Here is a 19,251-nt window from a genome sequence, read left to right as displayed (position 1 = left end):
AATATGAATATATTGTCTTTTCTTCTCACATGAAGAGAAAACTCGACTGTTTTTTCAAGATTATAATAAAGAATGTGTTAAAGGAGTGAAAGTTAAGTCAGAGATTGACCTGTATTGGTTTGGAATAATTCAAATCAATTAAAGAGATAAGCAGTGATACATTGTTTTGAATGAGGACCATGGGATATTGTAGCTAACAATATTTATTTTTTCAAAAACAGTAATTAATATAGTAATGTATATTTAGTCCATCTAAAGTTAGGTGAAAGTAGACTGGGAATTTGCCTTTTTAAAATAATGTAAAAAAATATCAGGGATATTTCTGGTAATATATATGTTCATGTGGTTGAAAGTCAAGAAAGACTGCATCTTGATAGCCTCTGATACAGTAGTAGAGGAACTAACATACTGTGACATTAGTGTAACACTAGTTAGGTAGGTTTTTTTAAAAAAGCACTACTGCGTATCTTATATCTGATATGTGATCATCTAGTTCTATTGTAATGCTAAACTAAAATGGTATATAAGGTTTACTCTCTCTGAAACCCTTTTCTTATTCAAATTTTAGGATCCTTCAAAGTTGTACAAGAAATCAGGTGATGTTGCAGCCATTGAATGCCAGTCTGAAGAAACCATCCATCTTCATTCACAGGGAGAAAACAATCCTTTGTCTAAGAAGCTTTCTCCAGTACACTCAGAAATGACAGATTACATTAATGCAACATCATCTACTCTTGTTGGTAGCCGGGATCCTGATTTAAAGGACAGGGCATTACTTAATGGAGGAACAAGCGTAACGGAAAAGTTGGCACAGCTCATTGCAACTTGTCCTCCCTCCAAGTCTTCCAAGACAAAACCGAAGAAGTTAGCAACTGGCACTACTGCAGGATTGGTTAGCAAGGATTTGATCAGGAAAGCAGGTGTTGGCTCTGTAGCTGGAATAATACATAAAGACTTAATAAAAAAACCAACTATCAGCACAGCGGTTGGGTTGGTAACTAAAGATCCTGGGAAAAAGCCAGTGTTTAATGCAACAGTAGGATTGGTCAATAAGGACTCTGTAAAAAAACTAGGAACTGGCACTACAACGGTATTCATTAATAAAGACTTAGGCAAAAAGCCAGGGGCTATCACTACAGTAGGACTGCTGAGCAAAGATACAGGAAAGAAGCTAGGAATTGGTATTGTTCCAGGTTTAGTGAATAAGGAACCTGGGAAGAAACTAGGACTTGGCACTGTGGTTGGACTAGTTAATAAAGACTTGGGAAAGAAATTGGGTTCAACTGTTGGCCTGGTAGCCAAGGACTGTGCAAAGAAGATTGTAGCAAATTCAACAATGGGATTAGTTAATAAGGACATTGGAAAGAAACTAGTGAGTTGTCCCGTGACAGGATTGGTCAATAAAGATGCCATAAACCTTAAAGCGGAAGCTCTGCTCCCCACTCAGGAACCACTTAAGGCTTCTTGTAGTACAAACATCATTAGTCATGAAAGTCAGGACCTTTCTGAATCCCTGAAAGACGGTGCCACCAGCAAAACTTTTGAGAAGAATGTCACACGGCAGAGTAAAGAAAGCATATTGGAAAAGTTCTCAGTTCGAAAGGAAATCATTAATTTGGAGAAAGAAATGTTTAATGAAGGAACATGTATTCAGCAAGACAGTTTCTCATCCAGTGAAAGGGGGTCTTATGAAACCTCAAAGCATGAAAAGCAACCTCCTGTATATTGCACTTCTCCAGACTTTCAAATGGGAGTTGCTTCTGATGCATCTACAGCAAAATCCCCTTTTAGTGCAGTAGGAGAAAGCAATCTCCCTTCCCCATCACCTACTGTATCTGTTAATCCTTTATCCAGAAGTCCCCCTGAAACTTCTTCACAGATGACTCCTAATCCATTACTTTTAAGTCCTACCACAGAACTAATGGAAGAAATTTCTGAATCTGTTGGAAAGAATCAATTTACTTCTGAAAGTACACATTTGAACATTGGTCATAGGTCTGTGGGTCATAGCATGAATATTGAATGTAAAGGGATTGATAAAGAGCTAAATGATTCTAAAACTACACATATAGATATTTCAAGAATAAACTCTTCTCTGGGAAAAAAGCCAAGTTTGACTTCTGAATCCAGTATTCATACAATTACCCCTTCAGTTGTTAACTTCACTAGTTTATTTAGTAACAAGCCCTTTCTAAAACTTGGTGCAGTATCTGCATCTGACAAACACTGCCAAGTTGCTGAAAGCCTAAGCACTACTTTGCAGTCCAAACCCTTAAAAAAAAGGAAAGGAAGAAAACCTCGGTGGACTAAAGTGGTGGCAAGAAGCACATGCCGGTCTCCAAAAGGGCTAGAATTAGAAAGATCAGAGCTTTTTAAAAATGTTACGTGTAGTTCACTATCAAATAGTAATTCCGAGCCAGCAAAGTTCATGAAAAACATTGGACCATCTTCATTTGTAGATCATGATTTCCTTAAACGCCGATTGCCAAAGTTGAGCAAATCTACAACTCCTTCTCTTGCTCTCTTAACTGATAGTGAAAAACCATCTCATAAGTCTTTTGCTACTCACAAACTGTCCTCCAGTATGTGTGTCTCTAGTGACCTTTTGTCTGATATTTATAAGCCCAAAAGAGGAAGACCTAAGTCTAAGGAGATGCCTCAACTGGAGGGCCCACCTAAGAGGACTTTAAAAATTCCTGCTTCCAAAGTCTTTTCTTTGCAGTCTAAGGAAGAACAAGAACCCCCAATTTTACAGCCGGAAATTGAGATTCCTTCTTTCAAACAAAGTCTGTCTGTGTCTCCTTTTCCAAAAAAGAGAGGCAGACCCAAGAGGCAAATGAGGTCACCAGTCAAGATGAAGCCACCTGTACTATCGGTGGCTCCATTTGTTGCCACTGAAAGTCCAAGCAAGCTTGAATCTGAAAGTGATAACCATAGAAGTAGCAGTGATTTCTTTGAGAGTGAGGATCAACTTCAAGATCCAGATGATCTAGATGACAGTCATAGGCCAACTGTCTGTAGTATGAGTGACCTTGAGATGGAACCAGATAAAAAAATTACCAAGAGAAACAATGGACAATTAATGAAAACAATTATCCGCAAAATAAATAAAATGAAGACTTTAAAGAGAAAGAAACTGTTGAATCAAATTCTTTCAAGCTCTGTAGAATCAAGTAATAAAGGGAAAGTGCAATCCAAACTCCATAATACAGTGTCAAGTCTTGCCGCTACATTTGGCTCTAAATTGGGCCAACAGATAAATGTCAGCAAGAAAGGAACCATTTACATAGGAAAGAGGAGAGGTCGAAAACCAAAAACTGTCTTAAATGGCATTCTTTCTGGTAGCCCTACCAGCCTTGCTGTTCTTGAACAAACAGCTCAGCAGGCAGCTGGATCGGCATTAGGACAGATTCTTCCCCCTTTGCTGCCTTCATCTGCTAGTAGTTCTGAGATTCTTCCATCACCTATTTGCTCTCAGTCTTCTGGGACTAGTGGAGGTCAGAGCCCTGTAAGTAGTGATGCAGGCTTTGTTGAACCCAGTTCAGTGCCATATTTGCATTTACACTCCAGACAGGGCAGTATGATTCAGACTCTTGCAATGAAGAAGGCCTCAAAGGGGAGGAGGCGGTTATCTCCTCCTACTTTGTTGCCAAATTCTCCTTCACACTTGAGTGAACTCACATCTCTGAAAGAAGCTACTCCTTCGCCTATTAGTGAATCTCATAGTGATGAGACCATTCCCAGTGATAGTGGAATTGGAACAGATAATAACAGCACATCAGACCGGGCAGAGAAATTTTGTGGGCAAAAAAAGAGGAGGCATTCTTTTGAGCATGTTTCTCTGATTCCCCCTGAAACCTCTACAGTCCTAAGCAGTCTTAAAGAAAAACATAAACATAAATGTAAGCGCAGGAATCATGATTACCTCAGCTATGACAAGATGAAAAGGCAAAAACGAAAACGGAAAAAGAAATACCCCCAACTCCGAAATAGACAGGATCCAGACTTCATTGCAGATCTGGAGGAATTAATAAGTCGCCTAAGTGAAATTCGAATCACTCATCGAAGTCATCATTTTATTCCCCGAGACCTCCTTCCAACTATTTTTCGGATCAACTTTAATAGTTTCTATACACATCCTTCTTTCCCCCTAGACCCTTTGCACTACATTCGAAAACCTGACTTAAAAAAGAAGAGAGGGAGACCCCCTAAGATGAGGGAGGCAATGGCTGAAATGCCTTTTATGCACAGCCTTAGTTTTCCTCTCTCTAGTACTGGATTCTATCCTTCTTACGGCATGCCTTACTCTCCCTCACCCCTTACAGCTGCTCCCATAGGATTAGGTTACTATGGAAGGTATCCCCCCACTCTTTATCCACCTCCTCCATCCCCTTCTTTCACCACTCCACTTCCACCTCCTTCCTATATGCATGCTGGCCATTTACTTCTCAATCCCACCAAATACCATAAGAAAAAGCATAAGTTACTTCGACAGGAGGCCTTTCTTACAACCAGCAGGACTCCCCTCCTTTCCATGAGTACTTACCCTAGCGTCCCTCCTGAGATGGCCTATGGTTGGATGGTTGAGCACAAACACAGGCACCGGCACAAACACAGAGAACATCGTTCTTCTGAGCAACCGCAGGTTTCCATGGACGCTGGCTCTTCCAGATCCGTCCTAGAATCTTTGAAGCGCTATCGATTTGGAAAGGACACTGTTGGAGAGCGATATAAACATAAGGAAAAGCACCGGTGTCATATGTCCTGCCCTCATCTCTCTCCTTCAAAAAGTTTAATAAACAGAGAAGAACAGTGGGTGCACCGAGAGCCTTCAGAATCTAGTCCATTGGCCTTGGGATTGCAGACACCTTTACAGATTGACTGTTCAGAAAGTTCTCCGAGTTTATCCCTTGGAGGATTCACTCCCAACTCTGATCCAGCCAGCAGTGATGAACATACAAACCTTTTCACAAGTGCAATAGGGAGCTGCAGAGTTTCAAACCCTAACTCCAGTGGCCGGAAGAAATTAACTGACAGCCCTGGACTGTTTTCTGCACAGGACACTTCACTAAATCGGCCTCACAGAAAGGAACCACTGCCTTCCAGCGAAAGGGCAGTACAGACCTTAACAGGTAAGAGGTTTATTTTGTTGCCAGTTGTTTGTGTTAGAGAAATGGTGAATTTTGCTTACTGGTTGCCTGGTACATGTACATGAGCTTTGAATAGCTCTAATGTTTTGTGTTTTTGTTTTTATAAATGTATTTTGAAATGTTATCTTCCACCGTTTAGTTTTCAGTAGATGTGAGAAGTAAGATAAGGCATGTCTTTGAGTTAATTTTTAGTTTTGAGAAGAGAGATCATTATCAAAACGAGATAATACTCAACTTTTGGAAATCAGGAAAAATTACTTTCTTGCTCAAAAAGGCCATTACAGTTTCTTTAGGGAGATATGGCTTTACAATGTTGTGGCTCTCTGTTAACAGCTTTGCAGGATTTTTAATATATATACTGTTATTTGGTTTTTGTGGGGTTTTTTTTAAGTATAATTGATTTACAGTGTTGTGGCTATCTGTTAATAACTTTGCAGGATTTTTAATATATGCTAATTCAATTATAAGTGTTTCTGTGTTATACGAAGAATATGTTGTTAAGTCTGTACGTCTCATAATAAAAATCTAAGCATTCAAAACTGTGACTTTTCAGGCATTCCCTGGGATCCAGTGGTTAGGACTCTAAGCTTTCACTGCTGTGGACCCAGGTTCAATCCCTGGTTGGGGAACTAACAAGCCATGCAGTATGGCCGAAAACAAAATAATCAACTTTGTAAAATTTAACTCAATATTTAGCAGGACTTCATTTTTCAGAGTACCTTTAGGTATCTTCAGAAAAGCTGCTTTAGTTGAATAAAATGACATGAAGCAAATTTAGATAATGCATTTGTAATTTCTAAAAAGTGCCTTGAGAATTGAAAAGAATATAGAAAACAAGAAAGAGGAAGCATTGCCTATTCATGTAGAGATATCTCTAAGTCAGGAGTTCTTTGTCAAAGATCTCAAATTTGCCAGCTGATAAATTAACTCTAGAAAGTTCATGAAACCTCTGATGTTGTAAGTAAAATTATGTGTATGTGCTGCTGTGTGTGCTGTGCTTAGTTGCTCAGGCATGTCTTACTCTTTGCAACCCCATGGACTGTAGCCCACCAGGCTCCTCTGTCTGTGGGATTCTCCGGGCAAGAATGCTGGAGTGGATAGCCATTCCCTTCTCCAGGGGATCTTCCCAGCCCAGGGATTGAACCCAGGTCTCCTGCATTGCAGGCTGTTCTTTACCATCTGAGCCACCAGGGAAGCCCTATGTATATATATGCTTGTGTGTATTTTTCAGGAAAAAAATCCATGCATTTGATCAGATTCTCCAGGTAAACCCTCTAAGCCTCAATATCTCTTCTATAAAATGGAATTAGTTGGGTTATTATTAGAAGAAGTAAGTGTGATTATAGTGTTTATTAAAATGATTTGCACATAGTAAACACACCGCTGCTGCTGCTGCTGCTGCTAAGTCACTTCAGCTGTGTCCGACTCTGTGTGACCCCATGGACGGCAGCCCACCAGGCTCCCCCGTCCCTGGGATTCTCCAGGCAAGAACACTGGAGTGGGTTGCCATTTCCTTCTCCAATTCACGAAAGTGAAAAGTGAAAGTGAAGTCCGCTCAGTCCTGTCTGACTCTTCGCGACCCCATGGACTGCAGCCTACCAGGCTCCTCCGTCCATGGAATTTTCCAGGCAAGAGTACTGGAGTGGGGTGCCATCGCCTTCTCCGAGTAAACACACAGATGTTAATTAATATTCCTCCAAAAGATTAAAAGCTTGTGCATTAGAGGAAATGATAAACCCCTCAAAGAAAAGAGTTTTTGTTCCTGATTTTAATTATTTGTGAACTTTTGAAAAATAGAAGCTATCTTGGTAGAGAAGCTGTAGTTTTTAATAGTGTAATAAAGAGGGAAAAAAATCACGAACTCTAGGTTCATTCAACATATTTTTTGATAAAAATTAGTCAACAGCAGTTAATGAATATCTGCTGTCTGCCACACATTTTACTTTGTGGACCGTTGTAATGTAATAGAGATTAGGGCACACAGGTTCATTGTTCTCATTGAACTTAATATTGGAGGAGATAGGTAATAAAGCTACAAATTAAATGTCATAAAAATTTTGACAAGCAGTTTATAAATATACACAAAGACATACATACATACATATATATGGGTTCTTTGTAAGTACGAAATGGGGGCCTAACTCAGGAAGCCTTCCCTGAGAAAGTGACCCTAGACTGTTACTTGAATGAAGGATGAACAGCAGTTATCTAGGTGAACACAATTTCCCCTTATTCATCCATTCATTCATTCATTTATTTATTGAATTGCAAAACATCTAGCATTCTTTCACTCACTCTTATGTAGTAGAGAGTAAAGACTTGATACCTTGCCTCATTAACTTTCAGCTTGGTGAAAGAGGACAAACTGTAGAGTGGTAAGCACACAAATAATGGCATGATTAATTTAAGTGCTGTCAATTAATGTAACAGCATTAGAGTAAATAAGGGGAGGGGGGTACCTATTTTAGGTGGAGTAATTAGTTATAGCCCAGGAATGAAAATTTACTGTTAAGGGATATGAAACCACCAAGCTTTTTAAGCTAAGGATTGGGTGAAGAGCACATTTGAAGATCTTAAGATGTTAAGGAGCTTAGACATTAGGAAAAGTAGGGGAGAGGTCAGAAGGTTCATTGTGGTAGGAGAGGGAATACAAAACAGAATGGTGAGAGAGTTGTGAAAGAAAAAAGCCAGAGTGTATGTTAAAGATATTGATTTTATAAAAACCAAAGCAAAAAAAACAAGTTTTGATTTTAGATTTGCATTTTTAAAGATCATTCTAGCTCTGCGTGAACATTGAATTGTAAATGTAAAAATAGTTACAGGGAAACCAATCAGTGGACAATTGCAGTAGCCTACATAAAATGATACTTAGACAAGGGTGTTGGCAGACTCCTTCATGAATGTTTGAGAGGTTCGTGCATTGTCCTGATATAGAGTAGACTGAAAGAGGAGGGATTTGGGGAGAGCACAGGTTTGCTTTTTAATATTTATAAACCTTGAAATGCCTTTATAAAATTCAAATGGTGATGCTGAGTGGGCATTTGGGTATGTAGTTCTGGAGCCCAAGAGAGATGTTTGGGCTAGAGATAAGGGCATTTCACTCTGAGGTTTTGAAAAACTTTGGTGATATTATTCACTAAAGGTAAAAGAGTGTCTGGAAACAATACAGTTAGGAACAGACTCTCAAAACCTATTAAACTCTGTAAACAGAGCACCAAAAAAAGCAATAATTCTGGAAAATACCAGCAGCAGGTAAAAATACGTGTTAAATTGTTCAATAAGTAATGAAATACTACAGTAAACATAGGACTTTTAAGAAAGATGAAAGTAGCCTTATAGAAGCAGATATAAAGAAGGGTTAAAGCTGCTCAATGTAGTTAACATGTTAGTCACTCAGTCATGTCCAACTATTTGTGACCCCATGGATTGTAGCCCACCAGGCTCCTCTGTCCATGGAATTCTCCAGGCAAGAACACTGGAGTGGGTTGCCATGCCCTCTTCCAAGGGATCTTCCTGACCCAGGGATCGAACCCAAGTCTCCCACATTGCAGACAGATTCTTTACGGTCTGAGCCACCGTGGAAGCCCAGTGTATATCATAAATATAAATTGATGCCAGATATAGTTGGTTCTGGTTTATTGTTCTTATTTGTTTCTTTTGCATTAAGATTGGGGGAAACACACAGTAAGCATTTGTAGGAATATCTGTGACCAGTTGTTCCCAAAAGGATGCATGGGCATTCTGAACAAAACTACATTGCTCAACGGTTTACTGCATTTAGTTTGTGTTCATGTAGTCTTCGTTTAGCTGCTAATCTTGTGTTTCAAAACATTAATGTACTTTGAAAAATCATGTATGTACTCACACAACTTCTTTGTCATTCTGGAGCTGTTTCACACTGTAGAAGCACTGTAACAAGACAGACTATATATCTATGAATCTGCTTATCTGTTTATCTGCATGTCATCATGAGAGAAAGATTTCCCTACAGAGAATACAGAGTGAGAAAAAGAGAGAGCCTTGGGTAGCTTTGAACAATTTCATTATTTAAAGTAGTGGTTAAAAACCATCGACCTTTGGTTTGTATATGACCCATTATGGTGATTTCTATAGTTTTTTTTTTTAATGCTGAAATTTTAAAATCTGGAGATTTCACATAACTATTCAGAGTTCTACTTTCCTTTGAAAAGAAATCAGAACATCTGACAACACTTAATCCATATTTCCTGGATGACGTCAAGGTTGGGTCTCAATAATGGCACCCCCTCTCCACTCCCCAGGTCTTTAGTCGGGGCATGCAGTCTTCCATTTGCCTCAGTCTTCACAGTTTCCTGATGTGTGTTAGATATGACCCAGTTTAACTATTGAAGTGGTTTATCTGGCTCCAAGGAATATTAAAGCTGTGGCCCCTAATTTAAGAGTTGTGAGAAGAAGCTTATAACAAGTGGGGAAATTGAGGTGAAGGTGAAGGGAAATGACTTGAATGTGTCAAGTATATCACCTTCATGGACAATAAAGTCACCCAAGAGGCCATTTATTGGGGTTAGAGTGGAAAGGATGGATCCACATCTGGCTTCAGGGACCTTAGGGACTGAGATAGCAGGGAGATCTGACATATGCAGAAATACCTGCTTAATGAATAAGAAGCTGTCTTATTTCTTTCCTTTAAAAAATAAAACATAGTAAGACCTCTGTGGAGAGTGAAAAAGCTGTCTTAAAACTCAACATTCAGTAAACTAAGATCATGGCATCTGGTCTCATCACTTCATGGCAAATAGATGGGGGAACAGTGAGAAACTTTGTTATATTTTTGGGCTTCAAAATCATTGCAGATGACAACTGCAGCCATGAAATTTAAAAACACTTGCTACTTGGAAGAAAGAAAAGCTGTGACCAACCTAGATAGCATATTAAAAAGCAGAGACATTACTTTGTCAACAAAGGTCCATCTAGTCAAAGCTATGGTCTTTTCAGTAGTCATGTATGGATGTGAGAGTTGGGCTGTAAAGAAAGCTGAGCTCCAAAGAATTGATGCTTTTGAACTGTGGTGTTGGAGAAGACTCTTGAGAGTCCCTTGGACTGCAGGGCAATGAAACCAGTCAACCCTAAAGGAAATCAGTCCTGAATATTCTTTGGAAGGACTGATGCTGAAGCTCCAATACTTTGGCCACCTGATGTGAAGAACTGACTCCTTGGAAAAAACCCTGATGCTGGGAAAGATTGGAGGCAAGAGAAGGAGACAACAGAGGATGAGATGGTTGAATAGCACCACTGACTCGATGGACATAAGTTTGAGCAAGCTCCGGGAGTTGGTGCTGGACAGGGAAGCCTGGCGTGCTGCGGTCCATGGGGTCGCAAAGAGTTGGACATGACTGAGCAACTGAACTGAAGTTCCTGTTCTGATCAATTCTCTGTCACCAACTGGGTTTCCTCTAATTTAGATCAGTTCTGATACTAATCACCTTGAGTTAGAGAAGACCTTACAATTTAAGAGCAAAGATTTTTTTTTTAAGACTGCCCCCGCTTAAGATGCCAGCTGCAAGTTTCAGTGTCGCCAGTCCACCCACACTTCTGTCCAACCTGCCACAGTTTAGGTCTTACCACAACCCTTCATTTAAAAAAAAAAAAAAACCTGAAATGGGTTATTTATTTTATTTTTGGCTACATTGTGTCTTCATTACTGCACGTGGGCTTTCTCTAGTTGCAGTGATTGGGGGCTACTCTCTAGTTGCAGTCTGCAGGCTTTTCATTGCAGTGGCTTCTCTTGTTGCATCTCCCGGGCTCTAGAGTGCTTAGGCTTCAGTGGTTGTAGCACAGGGGCTTAGCTACTCCATGGCATGTGGGATCTGCCTGGATCTGGAATCAAACCTTTGTCCCCTGCATTGGCAGATAGATTCTTAACCACTGGACCACCAGGAAAGTCCTAAGCCCTCAGTTTTGATAATTTGGTGGAATGGCTCACAGAACTCACTGAAACCACTGTAATTACAGTTGCAGTTTTATTATAAAGGATACAGATCAGAAATTGAAGAGATGAATAGGGCAATAGCTGGTGTGGAGAAAGGGACAAAGAGTTCCTATGCCCTCTTTCTGAAATATGGGTGTGTCATTCAGTAGATCACTATGTTCGCCAACCAAGAAGCTTCACAAGGCTCTGGGTTCAGAATTTTGATTGGGGTTTCATTGTATAGGCATGCTTGATTAAATCATTGGCCACGTGTTTGCACTCAGTCTCTAATCCATCTCCATCCTCTGCAGGTTGGGCTCACCCAAAGTTGCAACTGTCTAATCTTGTGGTTGGTCTCTAATGACCAGCCTCCATCCTGAAGGAATCTTAGGGTTCACCTTAAGCCACCTCTTAGACATAGCAAAGACACTACTATCAGGAAATTCCAAGATTTTTTTTTGAAGTTATGTGCCAGGAGTCAGAGGCAGAGATCACATGTATTCTTTATTCTATCACAAGTCTAATTTAAATTCTTTTGTTAATTGATCTGTACCTTGGAATCTCTCTTCTTCACAGTACTCTTTAGTTAAGTGGGTAGAAATGTGTCTTGATTTACTAACAGGGTTTTTTTTTTTTTCCAGGAGGTTAAAGAATGAATAGGAAATAATAGGGAAATGTGGGCAGTTAAAATTCTTACAGCTTTGACAGACATGAAAGTCTTAACAGACATGAAAATTGGCTTACCTATTCACAGAAGACCAGCTGAGAAAAAGATTTTCAGTTAATGAAAATAATAAGGAAAAAGTGCTAAATCGTGGCATATCTTCTAATTTGATCACTGAAAGTCAGAATTTGTTTTATTTAGGCAAAGCTTAAGAACTTGGTTTTTTAATCTTAACTATTATGATAGCTGTCCATTCAGCAGTTATTTTGTCTCTATTGTTTGCCAGATACAAGGAATGCAAACAAAAGGAATAAGATGTAATATCTGCCTTCAGAGAATTTATAGTTCATTGGAGTATATGAACATGTATACAAATAGTAATTGATAACTCCTAAAGTTGAGGTACTCACAGCATATTTTAGGGAGCAGAGAAGGACTCACTTAAAAGGAACCAGGAAGATATTTTGAGTTTATTGTGCAAAGAATAAAGGGTAAAGACTATTTTTCATAGAGAAGTAAGCTTTGGAGGATTTTGGAGACATGATACTGTACTTAGGTAACTGTAAATAGTCTGATATGGGACCAGGAAATGTGTTTGGAAAGATAGATGGGGAATATAGAGCCTCTTGTTTATGTAAGATACCACAGAGTTTGGAGTTTACCTTATAGACAGTGGGAAATTAAGGGTTTTAAAGTAGAATGATTTGCTAAGATCATATGGATAGCACTTTGATAGATGGATTAGAGAAAGATCAGGTAGACCAGTTTGGATATTGTCTCAGTGAAATATTATGGGGCCCTGAACTAAGGAAGTGATAGAGAAAACAATATTCAGAAGAAATAGATTTTATTTTTGTAATTTTGTTTGTTTGTTATTGACTTGACTGGGTCTTTGTTACTGCATGTGGGCTTTCTCTAGTGGCGAGCAAGAGCTACTCTCTGGTTGTGGTATGCTGGCTTCTCATTGCGGTGGCTTCTCATTGTGGAGCATGGGCTCTAGAGCACAGGCTCTGTAGTTGTGCTGCGTGAACTTAGTTGCCCTCAGCATGTGGAATACTCCCCAGCCAGGGATCAAATCCATGTCCCCTGCATCGGCAGGTGAATTTCCAACCACTGGACCACCAGGGAAGTCCAGAAATAGATTTTTAAAAGTCGTAAAGAAAAGAAAGAGGGAAGATTTTAGAATGTCTCTAAGATACCTCTCTCAGGCAGTTGGTTGAATGGTGATGTGATTAAAAGAAAATATTAGTTGTTCAGTTATGTCCGACTCTGCCACCCCATGGACTATAGCTGTCCAGGCTCTTCTGTCCATGGAATTCTCCAGGCAAGAATACTAGAGTGGGTAGCCATTCCCTTCTCCAGGGGATCTTCCGGGTATCCCCTGGGTTTCCTGTGTTACAGGCAGATTCCTTACCATCTGAGCCACCAGGGAAGCCTAATTAAATAAAAGGTGGTATGCAAAAGGAGACTGGAGATGGAAAATGGATTTGACTTTCATGCTGTTTAGTGGATATACGAATCTGTAGCTCAAAAGAGAAATCAAACCTGAAGGTAAAGTTTTAGATCAGTGGTTGTTTAAAGGAATTAAGAGCAGGAATGATAATGTTTAGGGTGAACACGCTGGGTTTCCTAAGGGAGTTTTGTACTCAGGAGTGTCAGATGCTGATCATTTAGATAAAGACTGAAAGACAGTTTGCTTTAGCAGATTATCTTCTGTAATCTAAGAGCAATTTCCATAGTGGCAATTGTTAGATTTCTGGAGGTTAAGGAATGAATGGGAAATAATAGGGAAATGTGGGCAGTTAAAATTCTTATAGCTTTAAACATTGTAGCAATCCTGATTGGTTTATTATTTACTCTTTCCTTATAATTTTGTATTCTCTGAAGGAAATAACTGCGTCTTCTCGATCTGAAATTGTCTCTGTCAAATAGTTTTCCTTCTTAAAGTATAAAAAGAGCATAACTAAACTGCATGTTATATTAAATTGATCTTCTCAGTCGTCAGTTGATAATTTTTCCATACATAACTTGGAGATAGATTCATTATACATAAATTGCTTTCCTGTTAAAATGTCCAAAAACTATCTACCATGTATTCCGAAATGGTCAGTTAGCTTTGGGACATTATTATCCTGAAACAGCTGTCCAGTGCCCAAAGCTGGAACAGTTTAAGCAACTAAATAATGACATTATGCAATTATAACCTAAGATTAAGGTAAATGTTCATGAGTCTGTGCTGATACAAATGATTAAGTAAATAAATAGAAGGTGAAAGTGAATTTGCTCAGTCGTGTCCGACTCTTTGGGACCCCAGGGACTGTAGCCCATCCAAGCTCCTCTGTACATGGGATTTTCCAAGCAAGAATACTGGAGTGGATCATCATTACAGAAGTATTCCAAATAATGTATGTAGACTATTCCCTCAAGAAGGTGAAAATTAACTCCTGAATATGGACTGAACTTAGTGACTTAATTCCCAAGAACAGATTATGGAAAGGGGAAAGTAGTAACTTTACAGTGAAGACCCCTAGCAGAGAGCACTTTAAACCGAGTGAAAGTGTAATTTCATCAATGATAAATCATGATGGTAATATGTATCCTCTGATATACTGTGATAGAAGGGAACTTCATTTCTGTGTTACTCTGTACAAAAACCCTTAATCCCAGTGTAAACATACGAAAACTTCAAAAAAACAGGAGCAGGGGCAGGAATGGAGGACCTTGTACAAAATACTTGGCCAGTACTTCTGAAGAATATCAAAGACCTGGAAAAACAAGGAAAGATTGAGGCAGCCGTCACAGATCAGAGAAAATTAAGGAGACTTGATACTAAATACAGTGATATCCAGATTAAAATCTGGAACATGAAAAGAACATGAGTGGAAAAATTATGCCAATGTCAATTTCATAGTTTTGACAAATATGCCATAGTTAAGTAAAACATTAAGGAAAGTTGAGTGTAAAAGACATATGATAACTGACTTTATAACTTTTCTGTAAGCTTAAATTTATTCCAAACAATCAGTTTAGTTTTTTTTTTTTTTTAAGTACTGATTGTCAAATGAAACCAATCTCTAACTGATTAAGGCAAAAATAAAAAATATTCTTTACTATTTGTGTTGAGTAGATTTATCATAAGGGTTAGTTAAAATAAAACAGGCATATTTGATCATTTATGTTGAATAAATCAGATCAGGGCACAGGCAGAAATGATAGATACACAGTCTAGAACAAGGCATTTAACCTTTCTCTCCTTGTTTTCATTGTAGGGAATCAAACAGATTTAATCACTTCAGCAGTTTTGAACTAAACATATCTCAGAAAACTTTGAAAAGAAAACTAGTTGTTTTATAAATGATAGCTTATTTTTTAATTTTCATACTGTTCTATTAATACACTGTTATATATTAAAAGTCTAAAATCAGCTTGATGCAAATAAACTTGTAGTAAAGTTATACTCTTAAATGTGGCCAGGTTTCTGGTTTCACCCAGTTCTTGATAACTAATTCTGTTTATTTAAGTATCTTTGTTAAGTAGACATGAAATAGGACTGGTGAGGAAGTTTCTGACTGGAGTGTCAGACACAATCAATGGTTTTCAGCATTTTCAATTCATAGCTAACTTCCCGTGCTAGAACCTGCAACCTATTCAGTTCAGTTCAGTTCACTCAGTCGTGTCCGACTCTGTGACCCCATGAACCATAGCACGCCAGGCCTCCCTGTCCATCACCGACTCTTGGAGTTTATTCAAACTCGTGTCCATTGAGTCGGTGATGCCATCTAACCATCTCATCCTCTGTTGTCCCCTTCTCCTCCTGCCTTCAATCCTTCCCAACATCAGGGTCTTTTCAAATCTTTTTGTTTGGAAAAAGCTTATTTACTATAGTAGAAGCATAATGGTTGAAGCACAGTATATTGAGTCTTATTTTCTTTTTAACTGAATGTGACGTTGATCAGAATTTTCTGATTTCTGACAATTTCTCTGGGGTGATATATAAGATACGCTCATAAGTGAAGTGTGAACATGTGGCAGTGAAATCAGAAAATTTATTGTGGTGATTAGTACAGTTCTGGGAATTTCCAGAGGAATTCCATTTCAGTGAATTATCTGATTTGGGCACTGAGAAATAACCTAATTGGAGGGAGAAAAACATGGACTTTTAGCATAAAAATCCACCAGCACAGACTCTGAATCATTCTTGTACTGCGTTTAATTGGTGAGTCAGATGAAATGCATTGCTTTCAGTAAATAAATTTCCCACAATTGGAAACAGCTGTTTTTATTGTGGAACCAGTTTTTATCTCAGCATTCAGCTCATTCAGAAGAAGCTTCCGGGATTCTTATGGTCTGTGAACCATAGCAAAGGATTCACAACTTGAATCTGGAAACAAGAAGACTTGATCAGAGATTTCCACATCGTTGATATTTTATGTTCATATTCTTCTCCTATGGCATCCATTTTAGTTATAACCAGTTTTGATTCAGTCCCATTTAACAAACATAACCAGTAGTCTTGACTTATAAATAATAGAAGAAGAGGAATTTCTTAGAATTTGGGGACATGCTTAAGTTTTGGTGGGAAGGAGCAATTTAAATTTTAGAAATTACTTTTAAATGTGTTATTTAAAAATAAATTTATAGTATCTATGAACTGATTACTGCACAGTGTCCGAGTCTAGCATGGTTAATCTGTTTTTCCATAGTTGACCCAAACATACGTATAGCATTAGAAACCCGAAACAGCTCATTTAAACCATCCTCTAGTTACTGGGGATTATAGTGCTGAACTCTCAGCAGAGTATAACCAAAACTCATACTGTGTTGTTGTTAAAGTTTTAATAGTAGATTTAGACTAAAGAAATGCCTGTTTTATCCAACCAGCTCAGTTTCATTCACTGTGTTCTTTTGCCAGCTTACATTTGGAAGTTCCTTGGTTTTTAGCCTAGGACACTCAAGGCTTCAGTGAAGTAATTACATTGACACTTTATTCCAGTGTTCTGTGATGCCTTCCACCTCTCCTGCACACTGTTACCAGTAGGAATTTTTTCTATTTATGCAGATATCTTTGTCTGTATGACTCTGTCCTCACACCCAGGCATCCGTAAATGTAGTTATTTCTTTTTTATCTTAGATTTGTTTCAGTTTGTCCTCTGTAGACATCAGTCAAGATCTCTTGTGACCAGTCAACTTGAGAACAGCTTTTTGGTTTCCGCATGTTTTTGTGTATAATATAAAGATTTCCAGGTTCTTAATCCCTTTTAAATGTAGGTATGTTCTTTTTGCTTTCTTAAGTTTCAACATTCTTATCCATGGTTTCATCTTATGACTTTGCTATAAAAGTACCATCTCTTTTCCTTTTTTGTCTAATTTGGCACAGATGTTTCCCCCAAACCTGTCTCTGTCTTTAAAAGTTCATCCAATAATGGTCAAATAAAAACCCAGAGATTCCACAGTCAAAACCACTTGCAAGGCTCCCTCACATTTCCAAGGGTTTTTTTAATTCTTAATTTCTTATTATTATCCCAATTAATAGTATTGTCTCTCTTCAGTTTCCCTCCTTAGTTAGTAGTCCACCTTCTTTTTTACATGAATGTCTCAATGAAGGAAAATAATTTACTTGTAGTTTTTACCTTACATTTATGTTAAATTCCAGTTCCATTTACATACTACTTTTGTGATTTATCTTTAATTTCTCTTTCCTTCATTTATATGTATAGAATTCCTAAATATATTTCTGAAGCTGTTATCTGAGTGATGAGACACTCAGTAGGGTTTCTACCAAATAGTGAATTGAGGAGTTCCCATTAATATTCTCTGCTTCTGAAGTAATGAAAAATGAGAACTCATTTCCATGAGAATTCTCCGATATTTAGAAGTATATGTGTTCCCCATGTGTATTCTTTGAGGAAGTATCAGATTTTCATGAATTGGAATACAAACATACCTCCTGTCTTGTGAGGAGTGGAGAGTCTTCACTTATCCCTCCAGGCAGATCTAAAATGACCGCTGATGGTACGGCCATACCACCCTGAATGTGCCCAATCTCATCTCATCATAAAATGACCACTGATGACACATGAACAAATATTCATCACAGGATGGAGATGATAACAGGGCAATAACTCCTTTAAGGAATCAGCCATGATTTAGAAGAACCAAAGAGCCAAACAACAGAAGCAGAAAACTACTTTCTCCACTGGTACAGAGCTGAACAGAGAACCAAACACTTTCTGGTTCTGACTCATCCTTTGAGTACATCGTATTTTATTGATATAATCCCAAACCTGGAGAAGCTGTGATGAAGAGTCAGTGAATTAGGAGATACACTTCAGAGGAGCTTTTTCCAACCTTATGGTTACCTACCAGCCCTGGAGTTACCTATCTTAATAGTACTTCTTAATTAGAAGTACTTATTTTACTAGTACTTCTTTATGTTTAAGATAGATGCTTGACATTCTCGAATAGTTCTGGTTCCTAATTGGATGCAAGGCTCTGTCCCTCTTTAATTTTAATATTGAGTGTTTGTCTATGCATATCAATGACATTATTAAGTATTTAGAGTCTAAAAGTTCTATGATAAATCTAAGGAGCCAATTAATATAACATCTGTTATTGTAAAGTTAAAAAATAAAATAAAAATAAATAAAAAAACAAATGTCAAAAAAAAAAATCTGTCAAAGCCTTCTGAGTTTTTTACATTATGTCATTTTGGAACTCAAAACAACCATGTCAGTTAAAAATGCTTTATTAAGTGCACATTCCAGTATGTTTACTTGCCTAGAACTTATTTTTCAATTCATAGCAGTGCCAGGAGTCAAACTCAGGATACTGCGCTCTATAGTTCATGTGCTTAACACTGCTACACTCCACTCTGCATTGCATTCTGAAGCGGAAGTATGTTGGTCTCTTGAAATGAGCATACTCATTCTCTGGGCATTGTCTTGTTCTCCCCTATCCACCCAGTTGCATAATGGCACTTATAAAACATTGTGTTTCTGGTAGTATTAGAGAACATGTTTTATGATTTCTGTTATTAGGCCAGTTTTAACATGCTTTTGAAAGTCTTTAACAGGTTATTTAGCTCTTTCGTATAAGTTTATATCATCATTTTCTAGTCTTAAACTTGATTGCTTTACATCGTTAGTTAATGTTTTTTTCCCTCAGGTATCCTCACCCTCCTCCTCTTACTCCTCCTGTAAGCAATGTTTTTAAGTGAAATAAAGGTCTAGATCAGCTAATTATCAAGCCCTAGAGATCTGTATCTTCAGGGATACAACTTTATTCCCCCTTAGATATGAAAAATTGTGAAGAACAGCTCTACTGTGTATGAACAGGGAATTCAGACTTTTTAAAATAAAAAATGAGGATCTTCCTGAATGAAGTTTTATTCGTTTCCTATTACATCCTAAGAATAGGCTGCTGGCCTCCATTACTTTCAGGAAATGAAAAATGGCTCCGAAGCTAAGTGAGCTAAGCCATCTCTCTCTCAA

General features: G+C 38.2%; 1 protein-coding gene across 20 annotated transcripts in view; it reads left to right on the top strand.

Annotated features, from left to right (window-relative positions):
- ASH1L (ASH1 like histone lysine methyltransferase) overlaps nt 1–19,251 on the top strand; it is a 207,762-nt gene that overhangs the window by 61,249 nt on the left and 127,262 nt on the right. For 16 of the 20 annotated variants that reach the window (XR_015161110.1, XM_086393204.1, XM_086393206.1 and 13 more), the window contains one exon: nt 569–5,132. The exons of the other annotated variants lie outside the window; for them this stretch is intronic. Coding sequence is in view for 15 of the 16 variants with exons in the window: in XM_086393204.1 (XP_086249330.1) it covers nt 569–5,132 (4,564 nt within the window). In the remaining variant the exon portion in view is untranslated. The remainder of the gene's footprint in view (nt 1–568; nt 5,133–19,251) is intronic. 20 annotated transcript variants of the gene reach the window in all.

Source organism: Bos grunniens, chromosome 3, assembly GCF_055505025.1.
Source record: "Bos grunniens cultivar Pamir isolate PY7600 chromosome 3, Bosgru_T2T1.0, whole genome shotgun sequence".
NCBI classification, from domain to species: domain Eukaryota; kingdom Metazoa; phylum Chordata; class Mammalia; order Artiodactyla; family Bovidae; genus Bos; species Bos grunniens.
This window is presented reverse-complemented; position numbering and strand designations above follow the sequence as displayed.